The sequence below is a fragment of the Lynx rufus genome, unplaced genomic scaffold (genome assembly GCF_022079265.1).
Source record: "Lynx rufus isolate CCGP_SWC_20201006 ecotype Redwood Valley unplaced genomic scaffold, mLynRuf1.p SCAF_6, whole genome shotgun sequence".
Lineage (NCBI taxonomy): Eukaryota > Metazoa > Chordata > Mammalia > Carnivora > Felidae > Lynx > Lynx rufus.
Genome location: NW_025814878.1, coordinates 105,554,349 through 105,567,500, shown reverse-complemented (window position 1 = coordinate 105,567,500; position 13,152 = coordinate 105,554,349). Strand labels below are relative to the sequence as shown.

At 39.0% G+C, this 13,152-nt stretch overlaps 1 protein-coding gene across 8 annotated transcripts in view; it reads left to right on the top strand.

Moving 5' to 3' along the window:
* Nucleotides 1–7,907: 7,907 nt before the first annotated feature.
* The window catches only part of UBR2 (ubiquitin protein ligase E3 component n-recognin 2), a 126,138-nt gene continuing 120,893 nt past the window's right edge, over nucleotides 7,908–13,152 (top strand). For 2 of the 8 annotated variants that reach the window (XM_047101348.1, XM_047101349.1), the window contains exon 1: nucleotides 7,910–8,334. In XM_047101348.1, coding sequence (XP_046957304.1) covers nucleotides 8,257–8,334 — 78 coding nt within the window. In that variant the 5' untranslated portion in view covers nucleotides 7,910–8,256. Of the gene's footprint in view, nucleotides 8,335–13,152 lie in introns of all 8 variants that reach the window. The other 6 variants (XM_047101343.1, XM_047101344.1, XM_047101350.1 and 3 more) reach the window with 5 other exon arrangements.

Sequence of the window (13,152 nt, the reverse complement as noted above, 5' to 3'; positions counted from 1 at the left end):
AAAACAATTAATGTGATTCATCACATCAATAAAAGAAAGGACAAGAACCATACAATCCTTTCAATAGATGCAGAGAAAGCATTTGACAAAATACAGCATCCCTTCTTGATGAAAACCCTCAAGAAAGTAGGGATAGAAGGATCATACCTCGAGATCATAAAAGCCATATATGAACAACCCAACGCTAATATCATCCTCAATAGGGAAAAACTGAGAGCTTTCCCCCTAAGGTCAGGAACAAGACAGGGATGTCCACTCTTGCCACTGTTATTCAACATAGTATTGGAAGTCTTAGCCTCCGCAATCAGACAACATGAAGAAATAAAAGGCATCCAAATCGGCCAGGAGGAGGTCAAACTTTCACTCTTTGCAGATGACATGATACTCTATATGGAAAACCCAAAAGATTCCACAAAAAAACTGCTTGAATTGATTCATGAATTCAGCAAAGTTCCAGGAGATAAACTCAACGCACAGAAATTGGTTGCATTCCTATACACCAACAATGAAGTAACAGAAGGAGAAATCAAGGAATCGATCCCATTTACAGTTGCTCAAAAACCCATAAAATACCTAGGAATAAATCTAACCAAAGAGGTGAAAAATCTCTACACTGGAAAACTATAGAAAGCTTATGAAAGAAATTGAAGAAGACACAAAAAAAATGGAAAAAGATTCCATGCTCCTGGATAGGAAGAACAAATATTGTTAAAATGTTGATACTACTCAAAGCAATCTACATATTCAATGCAATCCCTATCAAAGTAACAGCAGCATTCTTCACAGAGCTAGAACAAATAATCTTAAAATTTGTATGGAACCAGAAAAGACCCCAAATAGCCAAAGAAATCTTGAAAAAGAAAACCAAAGCAGAAGGCATCACAATCCCAGACTTCAAGTTATACTACAAAGCTGTAATCATCAAGACAGTATGGTATTGGCATAAGAACAGACACTCAGATCAATGGAACAGAATAGAGAACCCAGAAATGGACCCACAAATGTATGGCCAACAAATCTTTGACAAAGCAGGAAAGAATACCCAATGAAATAAAGACAGTCTCTTCAGCAAGTGGTGCTGGGAAAACTGGACAGCGACATGCAGAAGAATGAACCTGGACCACTTTCTTACAGCATACACAAAAGTAAACTCAAAATGGATGAAAGACCTAAATGTAAGACAGGAAGCCATCAAAACCCTTGAGGAGAAAGCAGGCAAAAACCTCTTTGATCTTGGCCGCAGCAACTTCTTACTCAACACGTCTCCGGAGGCAAGGGAAACAAAAGCAAAAATGAACTACTGGGACCTCATCAAAATAAAAACCTTCTGCACAGCGAAGGAAACAATCAGCAAAACTAAAAGGCAACCAACAGAATGGGAGAAGATATTTGCAAATGACATATCAGATAAAGGGTTAGTACCCAAGTACCTTGATCAAATATCAAGATGACCAGACCAAAGGTGGAAATTTTTCTGCTAAACAGACTCAGCATGATTCTTTCTAAGCTAGAATAAGCAGGCCAAGAACAGATTCCAAGGCCTGGTGAAAAAGAGGACTCAGAGTAGCCCGACTAGAGGTAGGTCAAGGACACAGTCTTTGTCACACATCTCACTACACCCAATGAAATAATAATTGGAAAGGGTGGAATGTGCTAGCTGGACAATTGCACCTCACAGTATGCCATCCTTCCCATATCTGGAAAAAAAAGATGGCCTTGATAAGTTGACTTCAGGGAGCAGAAAACCACAAGACGCCTAGGGTTCCACTCCCAAGAGATAATTTACATCAGTGACAATAAATACAGAAAAAATGAAATATTCTTCAAAATCTGTATTTATTTGTCTCTTTCTATAACATACTTGTATGTTTACTTTTTTATTGCCTGAGGACTCTTTACATACTGGCTGCTTTATAACATTTTTTTAGAGGCTGGAGGAAACCCACTCTCAACACCACAAGCGAGAAAAAAAAATTTGCAATTGGCTGTTATCACTGTCAATTATCTCAGTATGAAAGAGGGAAGTGGATAACCTTGTCCCCAAGAAAAGCAGAGCATGTATCCACAGTCGTAATCATAGATGGACCCATCCTGGTATGACCCTCCTAAGAGAGGAAGATCTCAGTTCAATGTGTTGAAGTAATTCAAGGACAAAAGTTCTCAATCTTTTACTCATGGCCTTTAAGAAGGGTTGATTAATTATTTTAAGGTCTGTCAAGGAAAAAGGAGACTGGGTTTTGACCCACTGTGCATGAGTTCGGTTATTTTAATTATGAAAAAAAAAACTAATAAATGAATTTCCCTAGAAATGGGTCCATGGGGGAAGCAACATAGCTTGGAAAGAACATGAGCCTTGGCCTTGGAGAGTTCAAATTTCGGCTCTGTGGCTGGGCTTCCTCAGTCTAGAATCTCATATGTTTCCATTCTTACAAGTTTTCTTGAAAATTTTCCTTGATAATTTATACTCATCCATTTTTGTTGTTCTTTCTAGAACTCCTACTATTCAGGGTTGTTTTTTTTTTTTATTCAGAGATTTTACATTTTCAGTATCTAAGAGCACTTTTTTGTTCTTGAATGTTTCTCCACCCCAGTCTCCTATTCTTTAATGAGTGCAAAATCTTGTCTTATTCCCAAGAATCCCAATAACATATAAAAAAGCTTTTTCCAACTCTCTGACTTGTTTCCTCATCTTTCTTATATTTTAGTCTCTCTTTTATAGATTTTGCTCAAATATCTCTATACAATTGCTTGTCTGCTCATATTTAAGAATGTGTCACTAAAAAGATGACTGGAAGCTTTTCATACAAGGGTGAGGTAGCCCAGGTGCATCATTTTGTTGGGGTCTCTTGGGTCCCTCTCCCCAAATTCATGAGTTGAAGCCCTAATCCTCAAGTTGAAGTGACTGTATTGGGGGGTGGGGTCCTTGAGGTAATCAAGGTTAAATGAGGTCATAAGAATGGGACCATAATCCAATAGTACCGAAGAAGAGACACCAGAGACCTGTTTTTCTCATACAAAGAAGAAAAGCCATAGTGAGAAGGTAGCCATCTGGAAGCCAAGAAGAGAAGTTTCACCAGAAACCAAGCCTGCTGGCACTTTTGTCTTAGACTTCCAGACTCTAGAACTATGAGAAAATAAATTTCTGGTATTTAAGCCACCCAAGCAATCTAATATAGAGTCCCACCCCTCTGATAGACTTTCTTTCTTTTGGGCTGGTCAGTCCCTCTGGATGCTCTCAAACTCCTGCCTGGGAGTTATAAGCCACTGGTGTTCTCAGAGCCAAGATGGGGAATGCACTGGAATGAGTCTGTTCAGTATATAGACTTTGAATTAATGCCCTAGTGTATTTAGCACAATGTTTCTGTCCTTAGCTGTGCCTGGTGTTGCACAGTCCAAAGACCTCAGGTGCAGCCTCTCTAGAGGAAAAGCCTCCAGTCTTCTTCCAGGGTGGAAGATGGGGTGATCTAATTTCTTGCTGTACAAATTTTCAAATGATATTCCTGTTTTTAGCATCATCTTCACCCACTCTCAGAGAAACATGCCCCTAACTGGACGTTTTAATGCCCACATAAGAATGTAAGATAAGACCGTGGATACAAGAAACATGAATTAAAACTGTGATCCCCACATAAAGCCAGGGCTTTCAAAGGAAAGTATAGACTAGAAAGGAGAGACTAGAAAAACACTCACTGACTTGCTGAGAGGAAATGACAAGGAAACTTTTACCTTGACTGTGAGTAGGAGACAGTATTATTCTCCCTTAAAATTTTATAAACAAGGGTGCCTGGGTGGCTCAGTTGGTTAAGCGTCTGACTCTTAACTTCAGCTCAGGTCACGATCTCACAGTTCATGAATTTGAGCCCCACATCAGGCTCTGTGCTGACAGCGCGGAGCCTGCTTGGGATTCTCTTTCTCCTCCCTCTCTGCTGCTCCCCCCTCAAAAGAAATAAAAATAAACTTTAAAAAGTTTATAAACAGGACAATGCCACACAATTCAATTTGTGTTATTAAGGAACCAGAAGCCAAGAAACTGACATGAAAATTGGTTCTATGTGTATGATCCTCCCAGAGTGCCTGGTCCTGAGGGTATGATGCTTCAAAAATGCTTGGCCTTGCAGAGGCAAATGGAAAGCTACTTTGAAGGTACATGCTCTCAACACAGGCCACTCAAGTTGCCTACAGCTAATGTTAAATGAAGATGATCTCAAAATTCATAATTACAAAGCAGAAAGAAAACAATCATTTAAATGATTAACACACACACAAAGAGTAAGATTAGATTCCCAAGATCTTCACAAGTACAACAATCTAATAAACACTACTGAATATGAATATTTAAAGGTATTAAAGATAGAGGCGCCTGGGTGGCTCAGTTGATTAAGCAGCCCATGTCATGATCTCATGGTTCGTGAGTTTGAGCCCCACATCGGGCTCTGTGCTGATAGCTGAGAATCGGGAGCCTGGTTTGGATTCTGTGTGTGTGTGTGTGTCTCTCTCTGACCCTCCCCTGCTCACTCTCTCTCTGTCTCTCAAAAAAATGAATAAAAAATAAAATAAAATAAAATAAAATAAAATAGTATTAAAGATATAAGGCAAAGATTTAGAACCACTTATATAAATAAGTAACGAGATATTATGAAAGAAGAACAGGAATCTTTGATGGGGCGCCTGTGGCTCAGTCGGTTGAGTGTCTGACTTCGGCTCAGGTCATGATCTCACAGTTCGTGATTTTGAGCCTCACATCGGGCTCTGGGCTGACAGCTGGGAGTCTGGAGCCTGCTTCAGATTCTGTCTCCCTCTCTCTCTGCCCCTCCCCTGCTCATGCTCTGTCTCTTTCTCTCTCTCAAAAATAAATAAACATTAAACAAAAAAAAATTTTTTTAATGACAGGAATGTTTGGAATGAATTAAATATAATTTTTAGGAATGACACATGAAATTGTTGAAAATAAACACTCAGTAGATAGTTCAATATCAGATTAGACAGAGCTGAAGGGAGAGGTTGCACACAGAAGATATACCCAGAATGCAGGATAGACAGTTAAAAGTGTAGAAAAATGAAAAAGATTAATAGATAATAGAAAAGCAAGTCAAACAGGAGTTCCAGAAGGAGAGAATAGACAGAATGCAAGAAAGATAATATTTGAAGAAATAATGGCTTTGAAGAATTTGTTGCTCATACACTTTAGTCCACAGTGAATGTCCTTTTATACTAAAGAATGTAGCAGATCATATAAACCCTGTCCTCTGCCCACAGTATGATACAATGTGACAGCAGTAACAAAAGATAACAATGCCATACACATTTGAAAATTTTAAACCATACTACATGGGTCAAAGAAGAAATCACAATAAAAATAGAAAATATTTAGCGATGAATGATAACGAGGTTACTATATACCAAAATTTGTGGAATGCAGTATATAATGGAAATGTATTGCCATAATAAATCTATGACTCTAAAGTTGGTCCCCAGGCCAGCACTATGACCCAGGAACCTGATAGAAATGCAATTTTCTGTCTCCACCTAAAACCTATTGAATTAGAAATTTTGAAGGTGGAAATCTAGAAATCTGTATTTTTATCAAGACCTCCAGGTGATTCTGATGTATGCTTAAGTTTGTGAACCACTGCCTTAAATGTATATATTGGAGGGAATAAAAGAGAAATATTAATAGCAAACATTCAACTCAACTATTAGAAAAAGAACATTAAAATCAATTTAAAAGTAGGAGCACCTGGGTGGCTCAGTCAGTTAAGCATCTGACTTCAGCTCAGGTCATGGTCTTGCGGTTTGTGAGTTTGAGCCCTGTGTAGGGCTCGGAGACTTGAGCCTGCTTCAGATTCTGTGTCTATCTCTCTCTCTGTTCCTCCCCACTTGCACTCTGTCTCTTTCTCAAAAATAAATAAAGATTAAAAAACTTTTAAAAAAGGTTTTAAAGTCAGTCTAAAAGTAATGGAAGGAAATACTGTTAACAGCAGAAATCTTCTTTACAATCTATTTTAATAGCTTTATTTCTATATTAGGACCCTTAAAGAAGCATTATCTTTGCTTCCAGGTTGAAACAATCCCAGTTTTCCTCCAGCTTGACTCTGACTTGGTAGTGTATCTGTGCAAGGAAGTTGGGCAAAGAAGAAAGTAACACATAGAACAACATTTCAAGATACCACATTCTAGATATCTATGCAGATATATGCATATTTTCTTTCTATAGAGTCATAAGAAAGTATTAAAAATGGGTTTCTTTGGGGAGGAGGGACTTGGGGTAGGTAGAGTCATATTCATTTTTCCTTTTTTTTTTTAACGTTTATTTATTTTTAGAGAGAGAGTGAGAGAGCACAAGCAGGGGAGGGACAGAGAGAGAATCCTAAGCAGGCTCTGTGCTGACAGCACAGAGCCCAACATGGGGCTCAGACTCATGAACTGTGAGATCATGACCCGAGTCAAAATCAAGAGTCAGATGCTTAACCAACTGACCCACCTGGGTGCCCTGTCATTTTTCCTTTTAAAATATTCCTACATGGGTGCCTGGCTGGCTCAACCAGAGACCACGTGACTCTTGATCTCAAGGTTGTGAGTTCAAGCTCCATGTTGGGAAGAGAGCTTATTTCAAAAATAAATAAATAAATAAATAAATAAATAAATAAATAAATCCTATTAAGTTTGGATTTCTAGTCTTATATCACTTTTCTTTCTAAAAGTGATAAAAGACTTATTTGAACTATGAGATTATGGGTAATTTTTATTTCCTGATTAAAAAGAGGCAAAACAAACAAAACACATGGTTAATATTATTGTTAAAAACAGTAACAACAACAAAAACATGTCCAGACCTGGATTGGATCAGATTTTTTTTTTTTTTTTGGCCTAATGTAATTCACAATCTCCTTCTGGGAGTAAATTAGCATGCCTGATAAAATGTGTAAATTTTCTGATAACTTCTAAAGGAACTGAAGACTGGTTCTAAGAAACCTACTCATCCAACTGTGAGTCAAGAGCCTAATTACCTCTAATCAAACACAATTTTCTTTTGTACCTAATCTATTTTTATAAAATGTCCATAACAAGAGTAAATCTTCTTTTAAAAAATTAAAAATTTTTTAAAAATATTTATTTATTTTTGAGAGAGAGACAGACAGAGAGGCAAGTGGGGTGGGGCAGAGGGAATGGGAGACACAGAACTGGAAGCAGGCTCCAGACTCTGAGCTGTCAGCACAGAGCCCGATGCCGGGCTTGAACCCACGAACTGCCAGATCGTGACCTGAGCCGAAGTTGGAGGCTTAACCGACTGAGCCACCCAGGCACCCCAAGAGTGGATCTTGATAGACTTAATTGGTAGGCTCCTTTTCCTTTGCAGCAATATTTATAATACATTTTGATAAGTGGTCATAACTAAATTACTTGTAAACGTTTTTCTTTAACAATATTTAAATATATTTTAAAATCTCAAAACATTTGGGTAATGTCCATCTCGGTTACAGTCTAAATGATGAAGGCACGATGAATGGCAGGGTCATAGAACTGTAGGAATAAAACGTAATTCTTTCGTTCTTTCGCGACCATCTGTCGGCCTACCATATGCTAGGCTTTGAAAAGTACTTGCGCATCTACCACGTGCCAGGCACCGTTCTAGGATCTGGGGATACAAACATGAACAAACGGAGTTGGGGGGAAGAAAACTACAGTTCCCACAATGACGTGCTCTTCTGCCTCTTCCTAGGTGGGAGCTTCTTTCCGCTAGTCTCTTCCCAGGATTCTAGTTGTACAGGAAAGCCCCACCTGCTTATCTGCCATTTGCCCACGCTCTCGTTAGAAGATGGACTACAACTCCCACAATGCCTTCGGGGGGCACGCTAGAAGGGTTCCACCTGCTTCCCAGTCCGGTCAAGAGGGACTACAGTTCCCAGACTGCTCTGCTTCCTCTCTTGGGTGTTATTGCTCCTTTCCCGGTGCCGGACGCGGTAGAAGCGAGCGAGAGTGCCAGGTCCTGGGTTTTCTGTGTCCTTCTCCCGGGCAGGGACGAGGCAGTGACTTGACTCTTGGGCGCCGAGCCCGGGAGGGAGCGCAGGAGGCCGTCTTCCCTCCAACCAGCTCACCTCACACCACTATTCTTCTTCCTCACCCGCGGCCGCTTGGACGACTCCGGACCGACTACCTGGGACACGGGTGGCAGTCTCTGCAGCCGGGGCTGTGGCGAGGCCGCGGCCCTCGGGGCGGCGGTAGCGGCGTCAGCTCTGGGGAGGAAGAGGAGGGAAGATGGCGTCGGAGCTGGAGCCCGAGGTGCAGGCCATCGACCGGAGTTTGCTGGAATGTTCGGCTGAGGAGACCGCAGGGGTGAGTGCCGGGACCCGGGCGGGGACGTCCGGCCCTCGCAGGCCGCGCCCGGGGGGAGGAACTGACTCCTGGAAATCTCGGAGCAGCCCAGCTCTGACTTGGGGTAACGACCTCGCGGGGCTCTCTAGCCTCGCCGTGTGGGCAATGGCCCGGGGAGGCCACCGAGCCTGCCCCTCGCCCTCCTTCTTTATCCTCAAATAGCCCGCAGAGCCGCTCTGTCCGCTGGCCGCCTTTACATTCCCTTTTTGCCTGGGAGAACCGACTGCCTTTCCATTATTCCTCCTTACCCCTCCACTCCCAAGAAGTCCCCAGCACAGGGGCCTTTGCCCTTTATGCCAGCTCTTGGCAGAGGGGAGAGGAAGACGCTTCCTGATTTGGGGGTGTAATCGCCCTGCTTTATCTGCCTAATTCCTTTTCCTCAGATTAGTGGAGCATTGCCTCCTCCACCAGAACATGCTACCCTAACCGGTTCCTCACTTTGTTTCTGGGACTACCCTAGGCACCAAAGGATGCAAACGACACTGTTTTCCCTGTATCCCCCCCGCCTCCCTCGTCAGTGCGTTTTTGCCCAGGTTTGGTCAGTCCACATCGTTGGTAAATGTGCGGAAAGTAGCGTCTGGGCATGTTACTGAGTGTGAGAAAGCAGTGGTGGAGGCTGGGAGATTAAAAAAAATAATTTTTCTAGGAGTTGGGCATAGTTGGATGGAAAATAAATGTTATATAACTTTGAGAGAGTAACTTTCAACAAATAGAAACTAATAATGTGAGGTTTGGTCACTGCACAGTGGGGAGCAGTTAACCCCCAAACGTAAACCGTTCAAACCCAGTACTGTAATGAAAGCGTCATAGGAATATGCTCGTGTAAGTTGCAGAGTTGTAAAATGATTACTTTAATAAACTTGATGGCATCTTTCCTCAAGAAGGACAGGGAGCACTCATTAGAACAGACTGTCCAGGATAATTATGAATGGACCAAAACAACCTAGGCCTCACGTCTCAGGCCTCTGATTTTAGGGAGGGGGTGACCTTTGAACACATGTTAATAATCTTTATGAGCAAAATTTTAGTGGGGCACCGTGGGGCTGCTGGTGGTGAGGGGTTACTGTGTGTGAATTGTCAAGAGTGGAAGTCAATGACAGGAGTAGAGGTGAAAAGTTTAAAGTGATACATGGTTGAACGATGACTGTTGAATTTTTTTTCAAGTCAACTTGTTTAGCTCTGTTTTCATTTACTTTCTGCTTAATATTGCAACAACCCAAGGATTTTTGGCCCCCATCTGCCTTTCATTTATCAAAGAGAACAGTGTTACAAGGAAGCAGTAAAATAGGCAAGGTGACAGCTCTTCCCAATGTCGTCATGTCAGTATCCATATTGACATTACATTTGTTGTCTGCCTCAAAGTTTTGTTGTTGTTGTTGTTGTTGTTGTTGTTTTATTCCCACTGAATTTTGTGTGGCTTGGCTCCGAGTTACAGGCTGTGTGCCAGATTTTTCCAGCTCTGAAAGTGCAAGTGATTGCGTTTCTCCAACCCTGAAAGCTATCAAGTGATTGGAGTTTCTCCAACTTGTTGTGGAAACCAGTTCTAAAACTGGTACTAGAGACCAATGTAATAATTCCTGTGTAGTGAAATTCTCAAGCAGATATAGTGGGAGAAATTAAGGGAAAAGCAATTGAAATGTATTAATTTGGACTTAATTTGAGTTTGTGACAATCCCAGTCTGAGCTACATTTTACATTTGCTCTGTTTACTTTTAAATGGCTTTCTGAACAATACGATGAAAAAGTTTTTGGTCTAAAGGCCAATAAAATTCCCAAAAGAAGACTACTAGGATATTAAAATTAAAATTATAAAATTAAGGGGCACCTGGGTGGCTCAGTCTGTTGGGCGTCTGACTTCAGCTCAGGTCATGATCTCACAGTCTGTAGTTCGAGCCCCGCGTCGGGCTCTGTGCTCAGCTCAGAGCCTGGACCCTGCTTCAGATTCTGTGTCTCCTCCTCTCTCTTCCCCTCCCCTGCTCATGCTCTGTCTCTCTGTGTCTCAAAAATAAATGAAAACATTCAAAAAAATTTTTTTAATTATAAAATCAAAAATTTTTAAACTAATATTAAAATACAAGATTCTTCCAGCTATATAATCTGGCCTTACTTTGTGAGGGGTTTATCGTCTGTATTTGTTAAAACCACATAACACTTAAAACTGTTCTTTCAGCTTGGTCTATAGCACAGCCCTTCATCACAAATTAAAATGAATTAAAAAAGCTTTCTCAGATTAAAAGCAAATTTTAGAGAGGGTAAACAGAGCAGTTATTTCAGCCTTTAGACCTTTGTTACTGATAATTTCTGGGATCACATCCATTTAAAATAGCTTAATAAGCTTAGTGTCATCTTTCCCACACTTTATTTACATACTGCTTTTTACATTTCTGTTATGAGGAGGAAGGTATGTATCCTAACAAGCTTGCTTCACAAAAGCAGTTATGTGCTCTTTTCGATAATTATAAGCTTAGGATATTAAAGTAGTCCTCTCTTCTCAGTTTTCTCTTTTTCTTGGTAGAATTGATTCCACAAGTTTTGATTTTTCTAGCATGTCTAATCTATCTACATTTTTTGCTCCATAGATATTATTATAATGTGCTCCATTGGGTGATTGTGACTTAAGAAGTATATATATTGTTTTTCCCCAAGTAGAATAGACCTTCTCATTATAGAAGTTTTATGTAGAGTTTTATGTCTATATTGGATATTTTTTGCTTTAAAATTTTGACAGTTTTGTATATAATTTACATATGTAAATTCAATTCACTGGTTTTTAGTATATTCATAGAGTTGTGTATCACCGTAATTTTAGAACATTCTCATCACCCCCCAAAAATCATATACCTATTATCAGTCACTTCCCGTTTTCCCCTAAACTCCTGAACTCTAGACAATTACTTACCTATTTTCTGTCTCCATAGATTTGCCTAGTCTGGAAATTTCATATGAATGGAATAATAACACTATGTTGTCTTTTTGACTAGTTTCTTTCACTTAGCAAATGTTGTCAGGGTGTGTCCTTGTTGTAGTATGTATCAACACACCATTTTGTTTTATTGCCAAATGATATTCCATTGTATGGATATACCATATTTTATTTATCATCGGTTGATGACATTTGGGTTGTTTCCATTTTTTGGATATTATGAATCGTGTTGCTGTGAAGGTTTGTGTGCATTTTTGTGGGGACATCCATTTCTTTTTTTGTTTTTTTTTTTTTTTTTTTTTTTTGTTTTTCGTTTTGGTTTTGTTTTTTTTTTGAGCATATACCCAGGCATGTAATTGCTGGGGTCTATGGTAATTCTATGCTTAATGTTTTGGGGAACTGTTTTCCAAAATGACTGCATCATTTTGCGTTTTCACCAGCAGTATGTGAGCGTTCCAGTGAATTTCTCCAATATCTGTTGAGTGTGAAGTGCTATCTCATTGCAGTTTTGATTTGTATTTCCTTCATGACTGTAGGTGCTGAATATCTTTTCATAAGCTTATTGGCCATCTGTACATCTTTGGAAGTGTCAATTCAGACCTTTTAACTATTTTTAAGTTAGATTTTTTTCTCTTTTATTATTGAGTTTCTGTATTTGATTTGTGAATGCTTTTACTTCATTTCTAGAACTCTAATTATAAGATTTGTTTAAGATTTTTCTTAACAGAGTCTTGAAAACTTCATTTTGGTACTAATGAGACTGTTGTTCTATAATTAACTTACATGTTGATCATCCTTGTTTGAAAACAAAATCAAATATGGTTAAAGGATACAATTTTTAAAAAAATTTTTAAAAATGTTTTTCAATTAATTAACTTTTTAATTTACATCCAAGTTAGCATATAGTGCAACAATGATTTCAGGAGTAGATTCCTTAATGCCCCATACCCATTTAGCCCATCCCCCTACAACCCATAAAGGATACAATTTGAATTGGGGACTAGAATAATAATCAGATGCTGTAATAAAAGGCTAACCTCTAGGGAGTCTTTCATTTTTGTGTTTATTACACTTGCTCTTTATCCCAAGGCTTAAATTTAGCATTCAAAAAAGGAAAGCTCCTGGAAACGTTGTCGTTGTCCGTTGTCGTAACATGTTTACTTTAGTGGAGTGAGTTGACAGTTTCTTCACTTCCTTTATGGATGACTTCTAATAAGATAAGTGCTTATTTGTTGTGCACACTGGTTTGACAGCCACAGTGTCTGAAGGACAAATTAACATGCAGTCAAATTACAAATCTCAATAGTTGGTCATGATGAGGAAACAGTTACAGTTAGCTTATGTTAGTTAGAGCTAATAAGAGAAGCTATTGATTTCATTCTTCTGAGATACATGTGAGCCATTATTGTGAAAGGCAGCCAAAAAATTTTTTCTTCCTGTTCAGTTTTTCATAACTTTTTTTTTCAATCTATATTGTTGCCAGTCACTAATTGAACATTTCTGGTATAGAATTCTTATGTGATTCTCTTGTTTTATATATTAAGTGTTTAAATTTAATGAAGTTAAAAATGCTTATAATAGATCCCAAATCTGTTAGGTGGTTTTAAATTTGGAGCATATGCCTGCTTTTCCTGAGCCAGATATGCATATCTTTTTAATAATTTATAATAATATATTATAAACTGTATTTAGGATGAAATGCTCTACTAATAATTTGTAATATAATATCAGTACAAATTATATACAGTAATGATATTATGTTATATATACTGTATGGTAAATATTATGGTATTATATATTAATAAATATGTAATAGCATCCATAATATTATAATATACAAAATAGCATAGTCTATA